The sequence below is a fragment of the Aptenodytes forsteri genome, unplaced genomic scaffold (assembly GCF_000699145.1).
Source record: "Aptenodytes forsteri isolate BGI_AS27 unplaced genomic scaffold, ASM69914v1 Scaffold485, whole genome shotgun sequence".
Classification (NCBI taxonomy): Eukaryota; Metazoa; Chordata; class Aves; order Sphenisciformes; family Spheniscidae; genus Aptenodytes; species Aptenodytes forsteri.
This window is the reverse complement of record NW_008795525.1, coordinates 466,027-488,888: the sequence shown is the minus strand read 5'-3', so window position 1 is coordinate 488,888 and position 22,862 is coordinate 466,027. Positions and strand designations below refer to the sequence as shown.

General features: G+C 49.3%; 2 protein-coding genes and 1 pseudogene across 2 annotated transcripts; 2 read left to right on the top strand and 1 right to left on the bottom strand.

Moving 5' to 3' along the window:
* The first annotated feature begins 7,456 nt into the window (after positions 1-7,456).
* On the top strand, positions 7,457-8,359 carry LOC103901168 (olfactory receptor 51L1-like). The gene is given in 1 exon segment (XM_009282007.1): positions 7,457-8,359. A coding segment is annotated over 1 exon segment (903 nt).
* Positions 8,360-14,421: 6,062 nt separating this feature from the next.
* Positions 14,422-15,372, top strand: LOC103901167 (olfactory receptor 52B2). The gene has a single exon (XM_009282006.1). It carries the CDS (start codon positions 14,422-14,424, stop codon positions 15,370-15,372), a length of 951 nt encoding a protein of 316 aa, XP_009280281.1.
* Positions 15,373-19,149: 3,777 nt separating this feature from the next.
* LOC109279532 overlaps positions 19,150-22,862 on the bottom strand; it is an 8,313-nt pseudogene continuing 4,600 nt past the window's right edge.

Sequence of the window (22,862 nt, the reverse complement as noted above, 5' to 3'; positions counted from 1 at the left end):
CAGGCTGCCCAGGGAAGTGGTGGAGTCCCCATCCCTGGAGGTATTTAAAAGACGTGTAGATGAGGCGCTTAGGGACATGGTTTAGTGGGCATGGTGGTGTTGGGTTGACGGTTGGACTCGGTGATCTTAGAGGTCTTTTCCAACCTCAATGATTCTATGATTCTATGATTCTATAATCTTCCTTAGCCAACCTTTTGTTAGCATTCTGGCTGGAAATTAATGCCAGGTCTGTTTGGTGTTTGTGTAATGCCCTCTCAACCGTACTGAGCCCAACTCCGTGCAGGTGAGTGCTGAGCCTACTGTGCTCCGGGCAAGCTCTTGCATGTGCTGTAAAGCTGGCCTCTTTCACTGGGGTTGAGGAGCTTTTGGGTAAATGTGGTTTAGGGTGATCCATGGCACAAAACATTTGTGTTCCGAAGCGTTAAACTGCCCAGACTGAGCTCCCATATATCACAAGGCACAAAATTCACCTGGGATCTCCTGTCATGCCAGGAGCTGGTGATTTACACGAGCCCCTTCCCAACAGGCACACAGTCAGGATTTGAAGCCACCATCACTGCCCTGGGAAGCACCTTTTCCTTCATGTTTGAAATATGCCACTCCCTGGGGCAACCTCTGTGCCGGTTCACACATGCAACGCTGGGAAGAGGACTGACAGACCTTCAGGATGATGCAGATGAAAGCAAGCCCTCTTTTTCCAGGCAGGGAAACTGAGGTATGGGTTTAAGGAAGGAAGGGGGAAAGAAAAGCAAGGCTGGCCAAGCCACCCTGCAAGAGTTGCTGCGGCAAGACCTGGCTTGTTCCCCCCGGGACCCCCTGCCTCCCCGTGAAGCCCCTGCAGCTGTGTGTGTGCCTTTGCCCAGGGAACGGTGCATCGTGGCTGCGGGGCCCCGGCCCGGCACAGCACCGGATCCACAACACAGACCCCGTGCCCTGTGCAGGTCCAGAGGGAGGTGCAATTTTGGAGGACCGCAAACCCGCTGCGTGGGAGAGTTCCTGCTCCCTCTAGTGTTGGTGAAACCCCACGGCATGCCAAATCGGGGCAGGATGGGGTAAGAGGGGAAACTGAGGCACAGCTCTGGACACCCGGTTGTGCTGCCAGCCTGCGAGCATTGGGCAAGGGGATGCCCGGTGGTACCTGGGCTTCCTCTGGACCATGCTCCCATCAGTGACTGGGATTTCCAGAGGAGGTGCTGGGATTCGGATGCCCCAATCCCTTCCCCAGTTTGGGTGCTGATTTTCCAGCCAGGCTGTGTTTGGTGCTAACCACTGTTAATCTGGGGCTTAATCCAAAGCCACTCTGAGAAGTACAACCCAGGTTTGGTTCCCTGTGTGATGAAGGGCAGAGGAGCGCAGAGCAGAGCTGGGGGGAAATAAGATGCCACCAGCTCCTCCAAGGCTTGATTTACCCCACTCTTTTCCAGAGGAGTTACCAACACAAAGCCAGAGCAGCAGCACGGCTGCTCCCCAGTGCTTTGCACTCTCATTTGCACATCAGCAAGGTGTGTGAAAGCCCCTCGCACCCATCGCTCCTGCTGTGAGTCTCTAGCCTGGAGGGTCCATCCTCTCATGGTGACAAAGCATCGTCAGAAACCACCCGTGGAGGCTGGGGAGGAAACTGAGAGCCTTGCGAGGGGCTCGCTGCTCCCTGTGCACACAGCGGACCATCTGGCCGGGGGTGAATTTTGCTCCTGAGCTGACCTTGGTGATAAAAAAACGGACCTTGGTGATAAAAAAAACGGACCTTGGGCATCAGCATGAGGCAGATGTGCAGGGCCACCAGCTGAGCAAAAGGGCGAGGACAGTGTCTCCCTGCCCCGATAAATGCCCTATTCTGCATTGTTGCCTGCACAGCATGAAGCTGTGTTGCTCCAGTGAACCCCCTCCCCAATTCAGTAAATCTCTCTTCTAGCAAAACCCAGTTTTGCCTTCTCAGCAGCTGACTCCCAGGGGGAGGGCCTCACCCTGTCTCCATCAAGAGCAAGGCATCCGGCTGCTGCATTTTCTGGCTTTTCTGGGCTGGGACCAAGTCCCTTCCCACACCTTCTGGGCCTGAGGAGATGCACAAGGACAGACTTTGTGGGTGAATTTCCTAGTTTCTTCCTTTTCCTCCTCTGTACCCTTTTCATCCTTTGTTCTGACCCTATAGCAGCACTCAGGGACTCTCACATACACCTCTTTTTAATGGGAATTAGCCACATGCATGAGCGTTTGAGAGACTGGTGCTTTCTCATTGCGTGTTTGGGCACAGAGACAGCAAACCCCTTTGGAGCTGGTCTGGACTGGGAAGGTTCTAACGTCACCTCCAGGTGCCTGGGTTTACAGAAACTGTCTCAGCTCTGCTGTGCTGTGGGAAAGCCCCCGTGCCAGTTTATCCCCTGGCGCAGGTGGGGTTGTGCCCGCAGAGAGTTTATCCGTCTGCCACCCCTAACCCTGCATCTCAACTGGAGTAACTGGGAGCAAGGTCCACGCACTGGGATGAGATCCTGGCTCCATGTAGTAACCTGCTGCAGAAGTTACCAGTGCTGCAGCAAGTCTGCAGTCAACCTGCATGGGCTGTGCTGGGTCAGGGCAGAAGGAAAGGGCTGTACACCACTTTCTGTCCCCTGGGGCGTGTGAAGAGTCGGTGCTGGTGCCTGAGCTAGCGGTGAGCAAACGTCCCTCTTGACGGTCCATGTGGACTGTGGTTTTTGTGTGTAGCCATGTGGAATTTACACCCAGGTATCCAGGATGGGAACATGGTCTGCTTATCTCAGTTCACCGTGAAAATAAGGCACCTGCCACCACTCCTGGGCCATCATTCCAGGCAGGACCTGCTGTGATCAGTCTCATGGTCTCGGAGAGCTCAAACGCAGTGCTCAGTGGCAGAGCTGCTGCAGCTGCTGCCTCCAACCTGGCTTGCTCCCCACGGTCAGCCAGGGGTTTGTGATGGCTGCGGTAACAAACCTCCATCAAAATGACTGCACAAACGCAAATGGTTTAGATGTTTAAGTTAACATTTCCCTAATGCAATTCCTCCTTGCAATAAAAATGCATTCACTATATCCCTGTGCACCATGTTTCTTCATTAGTGTTTTACCAGTGGGGAAAGACAAGCCCCAAAGAATACAGTAATAAATATAACTTTAGATACTGAAATCTGACCATCTTCATCCACTCTGAGGCTCTTGAGCTACAATGTTCAGCACTCAATATTCCATTTCTCCCCCTCACTAACAATGGCCATTAAAGCATTTTGTTCTCATCATTTCCTCTAGTTGGATGAAATCCACCCAGGACATTTATTTTATTATTATGTTGTTTTCAAAATGCTTCATCCATCGGTGCACCAAGTGCTGTGGTAAAATCTAGTCCAAGATTTAGGAAGACCCCCATGAACCTCCTGCCTCTCACAAGAACCTTTCTGAGGGCTGAGACAAGATTTAAATCATACCTAGACATGCTGCTGACCTTCTGAATTAAAGTATAATTGCAACACTGCAAGAGTGTCTGCTGTCACATGATAAGGGCATAGTAAGGGGTCTGTGCAGGGAAAACCCACAAAGAGCTGATGGGGATGGAGGTGGATGTCCTGGAGCATCTCTTTTGGTCCAGCCGAACTCAGCATGTCACCCAGGCGTGCGCTCATGCCCTGATCCCTGAGGACCATCTCACAGTGCCCACTCGAATCCCGTTTCTCTCTCACCGCTCCAGTGGCTGCACTCAGGGCTCACGATGCTCCCCACCCCGAAGCACCCCAATGGGAGGACTAAAAGCAGGGTGAGTTACCGCAGGAGCTTCGAGTGACCCAGGGCAGCTGGAGGGAGCTGGGATGTTCAGGGAGGTATTTTGGGGACAGCCGGGGGGGAAGGCTGCTGAGTCTAGGCTCATCCAGCCTCACCTGCCAGAGCAGTGCTGGGCTCCAGGCTGCGCTGCTTCTAACAGAGCAAGCCAAACACCCATGCCCACATCTCCTTGGTCTTCACCCCATACCCAGTGAGGCTTATGGTGTGGGTGGTCCAGGCTGGCCAGCAGGACATGGACAGGGTGGCAGACAAGTGGTCCTGAAACAGTGGGTGAAGAAGAAGAAAGCTGGAAGGTGGAAGAAGGCAGAGATGCAGATGTGGGACCATGCAGATGTGGGTCCCACAGGGACCAAAGAGCTTGAGACAGGTGTTCCCGGAAGGCAAACTCAACACATCTTGGAGAACCAAGATGTATGACCTGACATTGAAGATAGCACGCAGCACCGGTCAGGAAGGCAGCTGTCACACCATGGACACTGCTTTCGGTTGTGTCAGCATAAGTCACCTTTGAATGGGTGGCAGGGATGAAGTGTACACTGTCTTTTCCAATACATGAATTAGGAGCCCTCCAAAGAAGCGTGTTCAGAACAAGCATAAAGTGGTGGCTCTAGATCTTCTTGCCATTATGTGTTGCAGTTACCAAAATTCAAATTCAAGTGAACCTTTAGAGGAAGAAAAAGTCCTTCCTGAGCTATTATGTATATATGAACCAGTTCTGGCTCAGGAATCCCCTAGACCACAAACTGCTGAGGGCTGGAAAGGTGCTTGAGGAATTACTAAGTATGCTTGCCCTGTTCTTATATTCTCTTGGCATCTGCCTAAGGCCACTTTTGGGGACAGGACACAAGACCACATAGCTCTGGTCTGCTCCAGAGACCAGAGACCTGTTGCAGGGTTTCCTTCCACATCCACAGAACTGAAGTGGGGCTGGGAAAAACCTTGAGGACTCATCTATCCATCACCCTGCCACAGAGCAGGAGCTCCTCTACCCAAACCACACCTGGCCTGACTCTCCGGGGAGGGGGAGGCCGGGAGGAGGAGCGCATCTCTGGAAGGTGTCTCCAGGGTGCATCCCGTGCTGCCATCAGCAGGGACCGATGGCGCAGTGCAGAGCTGCATTGCATGCCAGGGTGGACCTGGTGCTGTGGGAGTTAATGCATCTTCTCTGAGCGCTGAGAAACCAAAAACCCTCATGCTCCCAGGCCAGCCCTCTCCCACAGGGGGGTTGCTCAGGGTCCTCTATAAATCCTCTGCTGCTGTGAGCCCTGATGGTCAGGAGCAGGCTGCTTCCTTGCAGCGGAGCTGGTGGGAAGCTCAAGGCGGTTGTGAGCAAGGCAGGAGAGTGGGCTCTTCGCTCTGTCGTGGAAGATTGCATTGTGCCACTGACGAGGGCTCAGCTGGGTGCTGACTGCTCCCAGATGTGGACAGGGTCCATGATGCCTGCACCTGCAAACACCCCTGTCACCCTCCTATGGGCCAGCTCATTTCAGCTACCCGAGGTGGGTGTTGCTCCAAGGAGCTGTGCTCTGTCCCCTTTCCAGAGGGCTGGCACGGAGATGGGAGAGCTCTCAGAGACCCCAAACTCTCATGTTTCACTGCCTGCAAAGGGGGATAGGCAGCCCTGCATCCATTCAGAGAACCACTGTTTATGCTAAAGCAGGGTGCAGCCCCTTTTCCACTCACAGCTTTGTGAGGACACCCAGTCTCAGTGAAATCCTGGGGTACATCTGTGGAATTTGTCATTTTTTGGAGTACATCAAACTGTAGGAGTTAAAATGAGTCATCACTTAGAAAAGCAACCTAAAGGATTCACCTTTCTCTTGTGCTTAGGCTCTTCCTGACAGGCTGTGACATGTGTGAGATGGGATGCACCCGATCTCAAATTCGGGAGGGTCTTGTTTCTGCTGAGGTGCTGAAAATGCACCCTGGCTGCTGAGGGGGAGTAGGAGTCTCCTCTTCCCTCCTGCCAGCACAGTCCCAGCAAGCTCTGCCTGCTTAAAATCATGGTGCTCCCTTGCTCCAGTGCATGCTGCAGTGGAAGTGTGCTGTTTTGTTGCATAAAATGTGGATGAGACAAGGAGGTTCCCCAGGTCTTCATGCATGCAACTGATGCAGCATCCATCTAGCACAGTGTAAAGCACTGTCAGACCTCTGGAGGAAGAGATCAGGCATACCAGCAATTTAGGGCAATTAATTTTTTAATTAATTTTTTAATTAAAAATTACCTCTGACAGATCCTGTACTCTCAGGGTGGAGACTGAACTGGGAATTATGGATGCTTTAACCGATCCTGTCAGATGTTTGTGTCTGAAGATAACTTTCTCCAGTAAGTCCTCCTCCTTCCCCTCCATGTAATGCGGGGGATGATCTTTGATAAGTTTCTGTTGGGGACTAGAGAAAACTCCCACACCTTAAAATCTATAGCTTTGTGCAAGCCCAGATCAATCCATGGAACTTGTTCTGTCTTTGGAGTTATCCATTGGGCCTGAAACCTGTACACTGAGACAGGGAAGGGCAGAGAGGTGCTGTGGAATAGAAGCCTTATAAATTTGAGGAAAGAACGGCAATATTTCTGCAATTTTCTGAATGGATAGATAGATTTTTTAAAATGTAATGGTTTTACAGTTATTTAAGTTGTTTCAAATACTTTTCTAGACTTACAGGTGGATACCCTGTGGTAGATGGTCCTTCAAAGACGGGCGTGAGGACCAAAGTTAGGCATGCAGTGAAGCCTGCAAGTACCGTGGGGAAAGGACTCTAGAGATTACAGCCCTTGAATCCTGTCCCCATCCTTCCTGGCAGCATGAGGCAGCATGAGTTTGCAGAAAGAAAACTTTCTGTAAAAGCAGATGCATCTCCTCCCTGTATTTCTAGTGGGAGGATGTCCAGAGACATCCTGCTTTGATACGATGTCCTTGTAATTTGCAGCTTACCTTTATCTGTGTATAATTTACACATGTTGCTTTGTGAGTAATCACTATCCTTCAGCTTAAGTAGATCTTTTTCCCTCCATGTGTTTGTAGATGGCCTGTGTTTTGTCGGTCTAAAAGGGCCAGGCTCTACCCGTCTCCATTCCTAAGAAAGGTGCTATATTTCCACAGGCAGACCAGTATCTGATCCATTATCAGCGCCTCTTCTTTCACCAGAGATTCCCAGCAAAGCTCAAAATTCAAGACCAGCCCTCTCTAACTGCAATGTCACTTCCCTCTCTCAATTTGCATTTACACAAGCCCGGATGGACATTTTTTTTTAAAAAAATTGTTCATTCTCCTGCTATACCAGGCAGCCAGAGCTAGACCCTGTGTACATTGGGCATGCAACACATACACGTGTTTTCTGTCTGTGCATGGTTTCTGTGTCAGAGTGTGCATGCAGGGGGAGGTGAGCACACTCAGACTGTTTCAGTACAGCTCCAGGTAAGCTTTGCTGTAGCACGGCTTTGCTGGTCATGGTGATGCCTCTGATCCAAGGCTTCAGACTGAAGGGCTTCTGGACTATTCCTATTTCTTACTGCTTGTGTGTGGCTTGTGATCCTGCTGGCTTTCGTTCCAGGGCAGCTATTCAGGGATGAGATGGAGCATCCTTGTTTCATCCCACCCAGGACCAACAGCAGCCAGACCAGGACCCTATCATTCTTTTTGGCTGGCTTTCCAGCATGGGAAACCACTCAGATGTGGTCTGCTGTTCCTCTCTGCTCTACGTACCTCCTGGCACTGCTGGGGAACTTGACTATCCTTTCCATCATTAGGGCAGAGCGGAGCCTCCACGCGCCCATGTACCTAGTCCTTGCTATGCTAGCTGGGGCCGACCTGGGCTTGTCCACCTCCACATTCCCAACCATGCTGAAGATGCTGTGGCTGGAGGGCAGAGAGATCAGCTTTGGCACCTGCCTTGCCCAAATGTTCTTCGTTCACTCCTTCACGGATATTGAATCTGCTGTCATTCTGGCGATGGCGTTCGATTGCTACGTGGCCATCTGCCACCCCCTATGATATTCCTCCATCCTCACCAATTCAGTGACCATCAAGATATGTGTGGCAATCATCGTGAGGACCGCCCTTGTCCAGTTCCCACTCCCAATCCTGCTGACCCAGCTGTGTTTCACCAGGGTCAGCAAGCTCTCCCATCCCTACTGTTTGCATCCAGACATCATCAAACATGCAGGCTCAGATATGAGGATTAACAATACCTATGGCCTTTTTGTGCTACTCTCCACACTAGATTTGGACTTGCTCTTTGTCCTCCTGTCCTATCTTCTCATCCTTAAGACCATCCTGAACATTGCAACTTGGAGGGAGCATCTCAAAGCCCTCAACACCTGCATCTCACATATCTGTGCTGTCCTCCTCTTCTTTATCCCCATGATCTGCCTGTCCACGATGCACCAGTTTGGCAAACATGTGTCCCCCCAGGCCTATGCTTTCACAGCCAACATCCATTTCCTTGACCCACCCATCCTGAATCCTACCATTTACAGCATGAAAACCAAAACGATACGGAGATGGATACTGAGCGTGCTCTGCCAAAGGGGTCCGCAAGTCCAGGGTTGCCATTTTCCAGTAAAGCCAATATGATGGTCACTGCCAACTGTCTTATGCAAGGTTCAACCCCCAAGAAGACCAGCCAGGAGAGGGGAACATGCCAAACTTCTGCCGATGTAAGGATATGTGGCAAGTAAGGATATAAAGAAGGTAAAAGGTATATGGAAGGTAAAGGATACGTAGATACCTGCAATGTAAGTGCCATGGTTTGTAAGGATATCTGGTTAATGGCTCTTCAACAAATAAACAGAGGCAAAAGACGGGATCCTGTCATCAGGGTCCCCTGTGAAAGAGCAGACTTAGTGCTGGATATTCGATGGGGCTTGTGTAAAACTTTATATGGGATGATTTAAGGGACTTGTGGGAATGTGCAAAATGTATTATGGGATGTTTAGGAGAAGGACCAAAGGGGAGGGAAGGGAGGGATCCGGGTAGATTGGGAAGGAACCAGCACAGGAAAATGGAGCGGGACTGGTAAAGGGGCTGATGGAGCGTAAACAAGTTGCTGGTCAATGCACTCTCCAGGCCATGCACCTGATCACCACAGCCTGTCCTGTCTGCTCATTAAACTCACTTCTGGCTCTTTTCTGAGTGACCTTACTGTCTGTGTACAGGGGTACACACGTGGGATTTGGTGACAAACAACAAGCTGGACTAACTGATGCATGGGAGGAGACCAGAAGCCAGAAAGACCCAAGGCTGGATCTGGAGAGTGGACAAACGGGGCCCAGGGTCTGGGCATTTGAGTGACTGTGAACCAAGCGGGCGAGGGTCTGGGCATGGATCTGGACAGGCTTCTGGTCTGCTCCAGGGTTCGAGGGACCCACGGACACAAGAGTGACTGTGAACCAAGCGGGCGAGGGTCATGTCCTGTCCTGACCAGCCATCGAGGAAGAATGTGGTCATGTCTATGTGAGCACTGCTGGTGTTGGTGTGGGTGCCAAGGCAGGCACTGCTCTCTGTGACGGTCCTTTTGGCCACCTGGGACCGTCTGTGGTCCCAGGGAGACCAGGCTAGTCACTGGATATTCGGACTTGGTCCATTGTATATGAGGTGGAGGATGAGGGCGATCAGGAGCAGAGCGGGCCAGGTCTGGCAAGGTTCACCCTCTACAGGCACAGCTGGACTGGCGTCCCAAACAGGGGCTGATAATAGAAGCAGCCCCCCACAGGTCTGCAAGGGGAACCCTTTATATCAAGCAATGGCTTTTGGACTCTCAGATGTTAACCAACAGTATTGTTTTCTCTTTAAAACACAAGTGCTTGCCTCCCTAGAATTTTCTTTGTTTCACCTGGAGCATTTTGCCTGGGTTAGGCTACAACACCAGATTTCTTGAAATAACTATCATTCCTGAATTAGCATGCACTAATTAGTATGCTGGAGTTTCCATAAGGCACTGCAGCACAACGCCTCCTCAGACTGGCTCATTTACACTTAGAAGATTGATTTCTTCCCCCTTAGGCTGATGGGGTAGCGCTGTTTCAAAAGGAGCTGTTCTCTTCCAGCTGACCCAGAGGTGCAGGCACTGTATAAACTGACTGCCCTTGGAAGGACATTTTGAAGCAATTTAAACATTTAAGAACTGTTTCCATGTTTTCTGCCAGTGTTTGTTATGGACTGTGCACCCTGCACTGTAACAAGTAAGATCAACATGTCCTTGGGAGCACTGTTACTGGGAACTGTAAATATTTAAAAAAGTGGTCCAGTGGATTCTCCCAGCCTTTCCAGGCTCAAACCCCTTGGCATACATCTATATAACCCATGAAGACACATATATGCATCCTCCTATGTATAATGAAATGACAAGCCCCAACTAAGGACCCTGGAGACCAGTAATTCTGCTTCTTCCAGTATTGAAGTTGTGGGTTGTTCTGGCGAGAGCTTCGATCAGACAACCTTCGCCCAAGAGCTGCTTGGCAGAGCCTTGCTCATGGGTGAGACCCGCTGTCCTCAACCTCGGAGCTGTCCTCAGACTCTCTCCCTCGGGGAAGAGCTCTGCAGCATGTTGTGGAAGGCAAAGGTTTCTACAAGCTCAAAAAGCAGCAAGATAAATTCACAGGAGAGCAATCCTTTGATACCAAAATACCCTCCCTGGCTGAGGAGCCCCCGTGCTCTTCTGCGTTGAGGAGTGCCACAGCATGTTTGCCTTCTGCTTAAACTCTTCCCCAGGGATCTGCTGGTGGCCAGGCTGCTGGGTTAGACAGCGCTTGGACTAGCTCCTTGCAGCACTCCCATGTTGGTGCAGGCTGAGCTGAGCTCCGCTGCCCCAGAGCAAGTCCTTCCATCGCAGCTTGGGAGCCCAGAGGCATCAGCGTGGCCAGAGCAAGACACCGTCTTGCTAACCAAGAGCGTTGGCAGCAGCACTGGGGATGTGTGAAGCCAGGATCCCGCAAACTCCCACTCCCCTTTCCCCGGGGGATCTGCCATAGCTCAGGCTGGGTACCCCCGGGAGGCTGCGGGCGGGCAGAGTGCGGCTCGTTGCTTCCCTCTGCTGGGTGCTGCGGGGCGGGAGGCGGGAGGCGGGATGCTCCCGATCCCTGCCGCCCCCAGGCCCCGGTGGCCTCAGCCCACGGTGGGGAGCTCCTCATGTAAGCAAGGAGGGGGGCATATCTCTGCTTTGGAGACCACAAATGAGAAAGCAAATCCATGGGGTCACACAGGTTACCCCATGCCAGATGCACCCCATAGGTTCTTTGTCCCATGCCAGGACCTTCACAGAAAGGTTTTTTCTCCTTTTCTTTTTCCTTTTCTCATTTTCCTCCTTTTTCTGAAGCAGGGAGACAGTCCAGAAGTAAAGTCTCCATAAGAGGGTCCTCACCTGAGTGGCTTACTGAAGGCATTTTGCAGAGGAGCCTCAATTAAGCCTCTGTCAGAGAAAGGATGATGTGCACAGAGACCTGCACACCACACACACCCCTGAATATGGCTGCTGCACTCAAAAGGTGGCTGTGCTTTGATTTTGAGACTTTTAGGTTGAAAATCCAAAAGCTGAGGAACTTAAACCCCATGCCTGCTTTTCAAACCTGAGCCGTAGCTTGCCACCAGCGTGGGACAGGAGAGAGGAACCCCTGAAAGCTGCTGGGCAATGCCAAAACCTGACGTGTTTGGGACTGCTCTAGGTCCTGGTCCCTGCATGCAGGGTGAGAGAGAGAAATGAGGTGAGATCAGTCCCCCATGCTGAGACCCCGTGAGAGCTATGTGCCACTGACTCACCCACAGGGAAGGATACCCAAATTAGGTGTGGGACATAGATAATTCCAGCTTTACCAGTGTAAAATGGATTTTCAGGCATTAGAAAGCATTAGTCTGCCTATGCCACAGATATGTCAAGTGGGTCACTGAGGCTTGAGGACCTTATTTAATTACAACCATGCATTCTTACACTAGAGTCAATCTGAGCCAGGGGTTATGTGCTACAATATCTGTGCTGGGGTTGGACAGCCATAAGGCATGCACATGCCAACAGCTGGTGACAATGACTTTTTGCAAATATCCCAATTTTGGGGGCTTGAAAATCTAATCTTGAAATGTTGATTCCCAAGATGTCAGGTCACAATTTTCCTGAGAAAGAAAAGGAAAAAAAGAAAGGAAGGAAGAAGAAAGGAAAAAGAAAATGTCTGAAAAAGAAAATATCTGGCTAAAGTCAATCTGTCTGGTTTTACTTCAGCAACTAAGTCTAGATTTAGTGCTTAATTTAAGCTACCCAAGTTTGACTTCCTTCTTACTTTTATTAGTTTCCATTTCCCCACAACCTCTTTCTGCTCACCCACTTGTTGACCATTCCCACTCTTTGTTAATATTGGATTTTCTTTTTATGCCCCCAAAGAGAGTCCTCACAGAGTACAAGCCAATGCTGAGCATTCAGACCAGGAATGGCAATGAAAGCCTGCTGCAGAGAGCAGACACATGTATTGTATTAATCACACTGGTGCTTGAAGCAGCAGCGCTTGAACACCCACGGAGGCAGGCAGAGCAAGGCTAGAGGCAGTGATCGCAGCAGATCCTGTGTCATCTCGGTAGGGCTGGCTGGAGGAGGTCAGCATCATTCATCCACATGTCTTCAGCCATCCCACCTCATCCCAACCCCCCCCCGTGAAGGAGATGATACAGCACTCTGAAGGCTTTGTGTGCTCCGTCCCATGCCATAATCTGTGGAAGCAATGAAAGGAAATCTCTCACCAGGCAGCTCACATTGAAGGAGTTCCACTCGAAACCCCATTAGTTTTGTATACTTTCCATCACATCTGTCCAAGCAGCATAGACCTGAGCTCTGCTGCTCCCAGCTGCATTGTGAGCCCCATGGGGACTCAGGGGGAGTGTATAAATATTGCCACCTCCCTGCCCCTCTCTGCAGGTGTCCCCTCAGGTTCAGAGGCAGATATCCTCATTCCTGGCTGTCACGGGAGCTGGTGAGTTATTTGCAGTAGCTGTCATTTGGCAGGTCTCTGTGGCTGAGGTACCTGATTTGAACTAGAAGATAAAATTCTGCAGTTGGGAGAAACTCCCCTGGACCACTCCCATCTGCAGTTTTAGGCTCTGAGATGAGAAACACCATTTTCCAGGCAGGTTTTGTCATGTAAATACTGCTACTTTGGCTCCAGGGTCCTTCTCTGACCTGAAGGGTGTGCTACCTGCAGCAGCTACCTGCAGGAGAGTTTCCCAGGCTCCACCTGAATCAACATTTCATGCAGGACATCACAGCCTGGTTCTAAAAAGCTGATATCTACCTGATGACCTCATGCTGCCTTTCATGCCTTTCATGCATTCGAAGAAGCAGAAGGCTATCAGCAAATGTTTCCGCTATCATCACCAGACAGGTTATTGCCAGTCAAAGCAGCCGGAGACCTAGCCCTGACCACCCATTTTCTGTGAAGGGTTCATGGCTCTTCTTCACATTTCAACTAGTTTGGCTGATGCTGCCCTCACAGGTGGCTTTGTTATTTCTCTGGAAATACTGCAAATCACCATCTGGGTAGGGCTGAGCAACTTGCAGAGGAAGGGTAAGCAGAGACAAAAGTCCCAAGGTAGCACCAAGCAGAAAAGCTGCAGCAGTCCCTGACGTGCAGAGAGAGGACTCCGCACGCACAAACCCTGTGCATGTTGGGTCATGGGAGGATTTGGGCTCGTCCGGTGCACATCTGGTGGCAGATGTGGCCAGCTGAGACCAGAATAGGAAGATGTGACACAGTGTGGGGCAGATTACACTAGGGCAGCGCTGCTGGGTTGTATTTCACCCAGCTGTGGTGCAAATGCCCCCGCACCCCATTATGCAGTGGGGCGATCCTTGGGCTCTGACATGAGCAAACACTGAGGATCCTGAGCTCCTCTGTGTAAACTCTGTGCCAGGATTGCACAGCTTGCCTATCAACAGCTATGCTCTGCCTTAGACCTTTCCTTCTAAATTTGCTTTAAAATTCAGCGGCTGTTCTGCCTCCCCAGCACACAGTCGTTCCTTGAGATCACGTACTCTGTGGGGTGCTGATCTTCCACTCTGCTTTGTTCTGCACAGGTTCGTGGTTCATCCTGTCATATTGATGCGATGCAGCCATCAGTAAACAGCCTTGTTGCCCTGGATGCTGTGCGAGCCTTCCCTGCCTTGCAGGGATCCTAGTCCGTCATCATGCGAAATGTGCTGTGAATGAGTGAGGAGAGAGGTGAGGTGGGTACTGAAAGAAATAGCATGTTGTATAAAATCAGTGTCAGTCAGTCCCAACTTGTCGCCTGCCTCATATGCTTTTGGGTGCTACAGAATAAAAGCACAATAAATAACAGCAGTTGGAGCTGGAGGGGCCGGATTCCTGGGTCCTTTGCCAAGCTTGTGAACTTTGGTAAATCCTTTTTCTGGATTTCAATATCTGAGTCTAAGAAATACACTTTTAAATTTAATTTATTACTTGATTTGGAGTCAGTATCTCAAGCACACTTCCCCGATGAGTAGGGGAGTGATTTTTTAAAACACTTTGGGATCCGGAGAAATAAAGTGCTCTAGGGAAACTCAGGTGTGTTTTTCTGTATTATGAACTGTGCTCCCCACCTCTTCCCCTATTTTCACTTACAGGGAAGGGAGCCCAAACTAATTCAGATATCATCCCACCATGGCGGCTCTCAATCAAACCAGCTTACAGCCTGCCTCCTTCCTTCTGCTGGGCATGGCAGGCCTGGAGGACCTGCACACCTGGCTCTCCATCCCATTCTGCCTGATGTACATCGCGGCGCTCCTTGGCAACTTCATCCTCTTATTTGTCATTGTGACAGAGCGAAGCCTCCACGAGCCTATTTACCTCTTCCTGGCCATGTTAGCCATGGCAGATCTCGTATTATCCTCCTCCACAGTGCCCAAAGCCCTGAGCGTATTCTGGTCCCTTTCCAAGGAGATTTCTTTCCATGCCTGCCTTACCCAGATGTTCTTCACACACCTGAGCTTCATTGCAGAGTCAACCATTCTGCTGGCCATGGCATTTGACCGGTACGTGGCCATCTGCAACCCCCTGCGATATGCCACAGTGTTCACGCACTCAGTGATAGCCAGGATAGGGCTGGCTGCAATAGCCAGGAGCTTTTGTGTGATGTTCCCAACAATATTCCTCCTTCAGAGGCTGCCATACTGCAGACACAGCATCATGCCGCACACCTACTGCGAGCACATGGGCATCGCACGGCTGGCCTGTGCCGACATATCTGTTAACATCTGGTACGGCCTTGCCACCACCCTTCTGTCCCCAGGTGTGGACGTTGTGCTCATTGGGGTATCGTACGTCCTCATCCTCCGGGCTGTCTTCAGGCTCTCATCCAAGGATGCCCAGCTCAAGGCAGTTGGCACCTGCAGCTCTCATGCCTGCGTTATATTAATTTTCTACACACCAGCATTTTTCTCATTTTTCACTCATCGGTTTGGCCGCAACATCCCCCACCATGTTCACATCCTGTTGGCCAATCTCTATGTGCTCTTGCCACCTATGCTAAACCCCATCGTCTACACTATGAAAAACAAACACATTCGAGAAAAGGTGTCCCAAGTACTCTTCAGGACTGGGCAAGTGCGGTGACAGGGATGCTATTCCTTTGAAAGGAAAGCATGGAGAAATGGTCTGGACCAAAGAAGCAGAGTGAGAGTGTATGCATGTGAAATAACCCGGTTTCCTACCTTTCTTAGACTCAGCCCATCATCACTGCTGATCAGATTTCCTGCTAGATGTTTCCTCAGACTAAATTGCAACACTAATGAGAAAGGAGAAATTAGTGGGGAACCATCGATCAGAATTCAGGCTGATGCAATCTGGTGTTATACCATTACCATCAGAGCTTTATTGATGGGTTTGGTTGGACCTACATGGTGATGAGATGCATATCTTCTGCTTGGACACGGCCATGTCCAGCTCCCCATTGAGTGCGTGTTTCTGTATCTTGTATCTCAAAGTTTTCAGAAAATATCAAACATTTTCCTAGGTATAAGCTGAGAAAAACATATTGTGTTGGACTAAATGCAGGAATTACTGTTCAGGTTTCTCTGACCCCTTCAGTGCAAGCTAGATAAACATAGTCAATCCTTTAATTTTTACTGGTCTTTCCTACTTCCAAGACTCAGCACTGCTCCCTTTGCACCACTGAATTTTTGCTAATTCGTAATAGTTGGAGATCTGCCCCCAAATGAGATCTTTTTCAGGAAAACAAAACTAAAACCAGAAGTTTTAATAAATGGGGTGAATTATTATAAAATGGTTTGTGGCTCAACGTTCTGCATCTTCCCAAGAGCCACATTCAAGACCACGTAGGTGAGCACGTCACTCCCTGCACAATGGGAACATCAATGTCTGTCCTCCCCTGCTCTGCATCCCACGTAGCTCCCGATGCTGAGCAGTGGGTTGAGCTGCCCCTCCAGACTCTTACCTTATGCCTGTCACTGGCAGGATCTCCCGTCTCCAGAGACCTGACTGTTCTCATTAAACCTGGAGGCTCTTGATATCCCCATGATTGTTCCGTCTCTGTCAGACTTGGTAGAAAATAACCAGAAAATTAAGAGCTCGTGGGAGCTGACAGACAGACAGACACAGACACATACACTTTTCTTTCTTTGATTTACACAGGAAGGTGAATCAGCTGTAAAAAATACGAAAACTGGAAGAAAGGGGAAGTTGATAGGGATTAGTATGAATACTAATGTAGCAAGTGTGGGAAATTCATACAGGGTTTTTTTTTTCCACACAGAAAAATCCATAACCAGGAGAAAGAAGGACTTAAGAAAGAGGTTTTTTAAGCAATAACTGAAAAAAGAGAATTAAGAAATTACTCGGTCACTATATGGACAGTGAATCTGTCGGTCAGGGTAGAAATGTTCAGGAAATGTTTGCCTTGAGGAAAAAGCCAGATGCAAATGATGAAATATTTTCCCTCCACGAGTCTCAAAAGAAGGCATTAAAACAATAAGCACAGGACCTTTCAGAGATCTGCAGCTCCAGATGATTGGCGCTTAAGGGTTTTAAAAGGTTTTGGGGCTTTTGCTGCCATATCACAAAATGCTGCCATGCCATGTGCACATTTCCACTTGCAGGATGACCCACATGGGCAGCCCATGGCTCCATCGCTGCAGGGAGCAGCCAGAGCCAGCCAGGGGCTTTGCAGCTGGGACATGCTCCTTACCTGTCCCAAACCCCAGGACCCCAATGCTGCCCGGGGACAAGGATTGCTCACACACAGCCGAGTGCAGGCTTGTGTCAGAAAGAACACTTGCTTTCCTGCCCAGCAGGTCCCATCAGTCCCTGTTGGTTTCTGATTCGGTTGCAATATTGCTGAGCAGAGACATTGTCCAACAGGCAAAAAAGGCAAAGGAAGGCAAAAAACCCAGTATAAATTCCTCCCATTTGTGGGGTGAGAGTTGAAGCAGAGAATTACAGAGAATTACATCATGTCTGCAGGTGACGGAGGGCTTCTGAGAAAAGAGGGCAGCTCTGGCAATTTTCTGGAGGTGTTGCAGCCTGGGGCTGGGTAGGTGGAAAGAAGGTGGAGCAGCGGGTCATGGGGCCAGGAGAAGCACCTGGAGCAGAGTGTGTTGGGAGGGGAAGGAGGGAAGCCCACATTTGGGACCACCAAGCATCCCTGGGCAGCCCACATTTCCCAGAGACATTTTTGAAGCTCTGCTAGGATGGGGAAGGGCTGGGGCCAGACCTGACTTCAGTCTGGAAGTGTCTCCCACTTGTGGACCAGAAAATCCTTCATTTCACCATCCCCAACAGAAGCAGACACAAGAAACTCCCCAGTCGCCATCAGCATGGTAATGAGAAATCTCACGGTCCTAGGACAAGCAGGATTGGTCACATAAGGTAGGGCTGTGTGATGAGCAGGGCTAGATCACAGCAGGGAACTCGGGGTGATACAACAACTCCCTGAAATTCATAGATCCGTGAGGATCAGCCAGAGACCTCTGTGTGTTAATCCACCTCTGCCTTCAGTGTCCAACATGGCCAAAATGAAAGTGCCCCTGAGCAACCAGAGCCTGAGGAATTCCTCCATCCCTTGAAGGCATGCAATTAGTAGACCACTAATGCTCTTCAAGGCTGGGTCTTGACCATGTATGTCTTGTCCTTACTACTGTATCTGTCCCACAAAGCCGTGCATCAGCTCGGGTCTTGAGGAAAAACCAGTGTGAAGTATGGTTCAGCCTTCCCAAGGCACAGGCCAGGAGATGGCAGATGCAGAGCCTTTGCTCAGAAAGGTGTCTGGAGGCAAAACTTGATGAGCTCGCACCATAGCCTAATGGGTATAAATGCTGGTGGAATGGGACTTTTGAGTGCCAGGCAGCAAAATTAGAATAGAATAGAATAGAATAGAATAGAATAGAATATGAATTAACTCCTTCCTGCTCCAAACCCTGTTTGTTTGTTTACATAAAAATAGAAATACACAATAAATTCATGGATTAATAATGCATGTATTACTGAGGAAAGAAGATCCCCAGTTCTCTCTGCTCGTGGGCTGACAGCCCATCCTGTGCACAGGCAGCAGGGTTTGGCATGCCCTGGAAACACCAGGCTCATGGTGCAGACATACACCTTTACTTTTGTACATGAAACCCTGGTAGACCTGTGGCAAACCCATCCTTGTGGTGTGTCTCACAGCTTATCTGGTCTCTCTGAGATGATTCATCCAGCAGGAATTCCACCTCGAGGACCTCCCTTGTCAGCTCCTCTGCAGACCCACAGACCTGGTTGTGAAAACTGCCTATCTCGTGATAGCCTGCATTTGCTTTTTCTGGTTAATCTTCAACTCTCCTTTGTACCCACTGAGAATAACTGTTCTTACTGATAACCCCTTTCCGATCCTTGTGATGGCTGTGTTCCCTAATTAACTGATAAAAATTGCTGATATTCCTAGCATAATATTGGTGGATATATCCAGTACTCTGCTGCAACATTTTAAACTTCATTGAAGTGTTTATTCCTTCCTTTTTTTTTTACCAAAGAAAGAGGACAGAACATCATTCTCCATTAGACATTATTGTAAGAGGAAAATCAATAGAGGAAATTATGTTTGGTTAAAATATTTATGCAGTTACATCACTTAGTTATATGCATTTCTTCTAATTAATAGCATCTTATGCACGCAATGCAAGAAGCCACGTCTGACCATAAAAATGGCACACTTTTCAACTGGAATTTTATTGCCCAAGTCTTAGCAGTTATTCAAGTTGGCACTGGGTGATGAGTTTGCCTTTAAACTTTTAACTTAATTCTCATTGCCTTTCTGAGCTGTGTGACTCCACTGCCACCTGCAAGGCTTTACCTACCCACCCGTGCAATCACAGTCAGACCCCTCAGCTCTGATGCAGCTCACACCATGACTGTGGGGTCACATCTGGCTCCTTGCAGCTTTCTGGTGGTACGGGTACAGATCTGTTTGGTTTTCACACTGTACTCAGTCCGGTTCATCATGGTGGGACCAGCAAGCAGGTGTCGGCCATGAGGATGTGAACAATAGGAGAAGCATTTTTTTCCCAAACTTGTGAGTGATAGACAGACCGATCACTGGGATGTCGAAGATTAGGACAACACAGATATGGGAGATGCAAGTGTTCAAGGCCCTGGACTGTTCCTTCTTGGATGCAATACTCAAGATAGTCTTAAGGATCATGATGTACAACTGGACAAGTAACAATAAGTCTGAAGCCATTGGGGAAAGAGCAAACACTTAAGCCATAAATGCTGCTGTCTCATAAATGTCACATAAATGTGACTGGGCCACACTGATGTGTGGTGTAGACAAGAGAGTGCGAGAGACCATTTACCCAGTGACATTGCAGCATCTTCAGGAGAAAGGAGGCCGGGAACACCAGAAGTACTGCCTGGATGGTCAACCCCATACCAGTCTTGGTGACCAGGGAGTTTGTCAGGAGGGATGTATGCCTCAGGGGCTGCAGATCATGACAAAGAGGTCAAAAGCTACGGCCATGAGCACAGCAGATTTGATGGTGGAGAAGGTGTGGATGAAATACATCTAGTTGAGGTATGAGTCAAAGTAGATGGCTTGATAGTAAAACCCACACAGCCAAGACTCCAGCATCTGGATGGGACTCTGAGCAACCTGATTTAGTTGAAGATGTCCCTGCCCATGGCCAGGGGGTTGGACTAGATGACCTTTAAAGGTCCCTTCCAACCCAGACTATTCTATGATTCTATGAAATAGCTTTGATGCCCACTTACAGCCTCCTCTTCAGGAGCTGTGGTCAGCATAAGTCACAGCTAGCAAACCTCTCATGGAAATACCCGCCCCACTTCAGTTGGGAGTCCCTCTCTTACATATAGCAAAGTGATTTTTTTTTCTTTTCTGGAATTTCCCATGGAACAAAAAAAAAAGGCTCCTGCCAGGCTTGACTGTCAATCAATTTTGAAAGTCTTTTTGTCAAAAGTGTGATATCCGTCCTTCCCAGAGAGACACACATAGGTAACCATTCATAAAACACCTAGTATTTCTAGCAGCACTCACAAAAGGAGCCCGGTCACACATGAGTTACAGACACCAAAGGGGCTGCATGGTCACGTCCCACTGCATGCACAGCTCACTGGGATGCCGTGCTGAGCCAGGCTCTCGGGGTGGGTGGTTGCTGATTTAGGTAACTGCTTCACTGAAGATTTCTCCTACAGCTCCTGCCTTGGGAATGGTTATTAAAGACGCAGCATCCCTCCTGTACTGGCAGCGCACATCCATCCCCGAGCTATGATCCCAGTGCTGGTCTCCATCAACAGCCCCTCATACCACCAAGGATGAACAGAAAAAGCTTTACTGAGTTGGAACTGGTACCACTGGGGAGCACACGGTGTGGTACCCTGGGAGGGCTCCTCGGCCGGCTCCTGGGAAGTGGCCAGGGACCACAGGGCAGCTGTGTCCTCCGGAGCCTCTCACACATGTGCACCAGGCTCTGGAGGATGGAGACCCCAGCTGCTGCCCAGAGCTCCCCAGGAGCGGTGGTGGGCACCCTTCTGCCCCGCGGCCCCAAGGGCAGCTGTCCTGAACAAACATGGGAAAACATAGGAAACCTCATCTTATCTCAGAGCTGAATTTCAAGGCAACCAGCAAATCACCATAAAAATGCAAACTCCTGATTCCACTGAATGCTAAAAATGGGCATTAAACAGAAATGTGAGATATGTTCCATAAATCTGAGTCGTTCTCCTTAAGCTATATTTAGCTGTGAAGATTGCTACCTTTCAGACTGGAAGAACAGCTTGTGAGTTTGAAAGATTTTTATAGTTTTTCTGACTGTAAGTTCATTTAATAAAAGGCAGCACCTCTCACCACAAACTATATTTGTCTGACATATTTGCAGCTACATACTTACAGTAGCTATGTATTTATAATGGTATTTTTATAGCTACAACAAGCACTACCTCTGCTAGCTCTACCCTCGGAGTTTCTGCAGTCTGACTGGTACAGCCGCCAGCCGTCCTGCCCATAGTTTCCCAAAGGCCTCAGAGACTTGTGTCCAGCAGTTTGATTTGCGCTTGCTGGTGCGGGATGCTTTGGTTGGCATCAAGGATAAAGCATGTTGACTGATGCTCAGGAAGGAGTCGGATGTGTTTCATGTTCGTTTCAGTTAAGGACTGTTAGGGAGGGAAGGGATGTGCGTCTTTTATTTCCCAGATTCCTCCTAGCTTGGGATGTGTAGCCTTCTTGTGAAACAGGATTGGAGACCTGAGCAAAAGTGTAAACAGACCCAGAGGAGATGAGGTTTAAAATCTTGTTTTCAATTCTGCCCCGAGATGCAGGGAGTTCATTTTGCTTTAAAATGCTGTGCTGAAAAAGACTATTAATCAGTATACAGGCTTTCCTTGATGCGTATGTTTTCTAAAATGGCTGAAAATGTCTAACATAATGAGTTAGAACTATTCAAAAAAGTAAGTATTGGTGCAAAAAGACAGTATGGCTGAAGGATAAGACCCTGGGATTGCAATCTGGGCATATGTGATTGTGAAAGCATTTCCAGCAGGAAGTGATGATGCTCATGATTTTATCTGAGTGAAGAATTTTTCAATAAAGAGTAATGAAAAATCCATGTATTATTCAAAACTTGTACTGCCATTTCAGTGTGGTTTTAATAAGTGAAAAAGTATAGCGATCAGGTATTTCTCCTTCTCAAGTGTGAGCTAGGGCGGACGGCACCATGCAGCAGCAATGCACTGACCTCCTCCATGCTCTTGGCCCCCCGGCAAGGACGATAGTTTCTGTCTCTGCTCTGTACCAAAGAACACAGGCTGGGAAAACGAGGACCCTCTGAGTCCCGGCAGGGTATCAAAGCCAGATGGGAGGTTCCTCGTCCTGGTGGGGCTACACCTATTTCAAGGAAAGAAGAAATACAAATCTGTATCTGCAGGCATGAGTGAACTCCGCGTCGAGTTCCCACCATCCAGGCAAATGAGCAATGAAGCGTGATCATTGATTCAGAGACTGCACGAGAAAATCAAGGCAGCCTTAAATCTGAAATTCTCTCCAGGATGAGATGCAAGATGCAGAGGTGATACAGAAAGTGCTTTACACAGCCCTGAACCACCATCACTGTGGGACAGGCAGAATGGAGAATTAGAGCAAGCCACCCTCAGGAGCATTGTCCAACACACAGCTTTCCCTTGCGCTTTGAGCCTTTGTGTGTTAAACAGAGCAGGTCCGCTAATTTTTTACACCTAAGGGCTGGTGCCCATTTTCGTGTAAGATGACATTTTAATGTTGCCTGTTGGCAAATCCAAAATGGCTTTAGGATTTACCTTTCAAGGTAAAACAAGGTGTGGTTTTTAGCCGCTGACTATAACTCACTGCTGGAACAACTGACCACAGACAGTGGTGAACACTGTCCCTGAAGGTGTTTCACCCAGGGTCTTCCTAAAAGATAACAGGGCCAAGTGCAAGGTCCTGCACCTGGGTCGGGCAACCCCTGTTATCAATACGGGCCGGGGGATGAGGGGATTGAGAGCAGCCCTGCCGAGAAGGACTTGGGGGTACTGGTGGGTGAAAAGCTGGACATGAGCTGGCAATGTGCACTCACAGCCCAGAA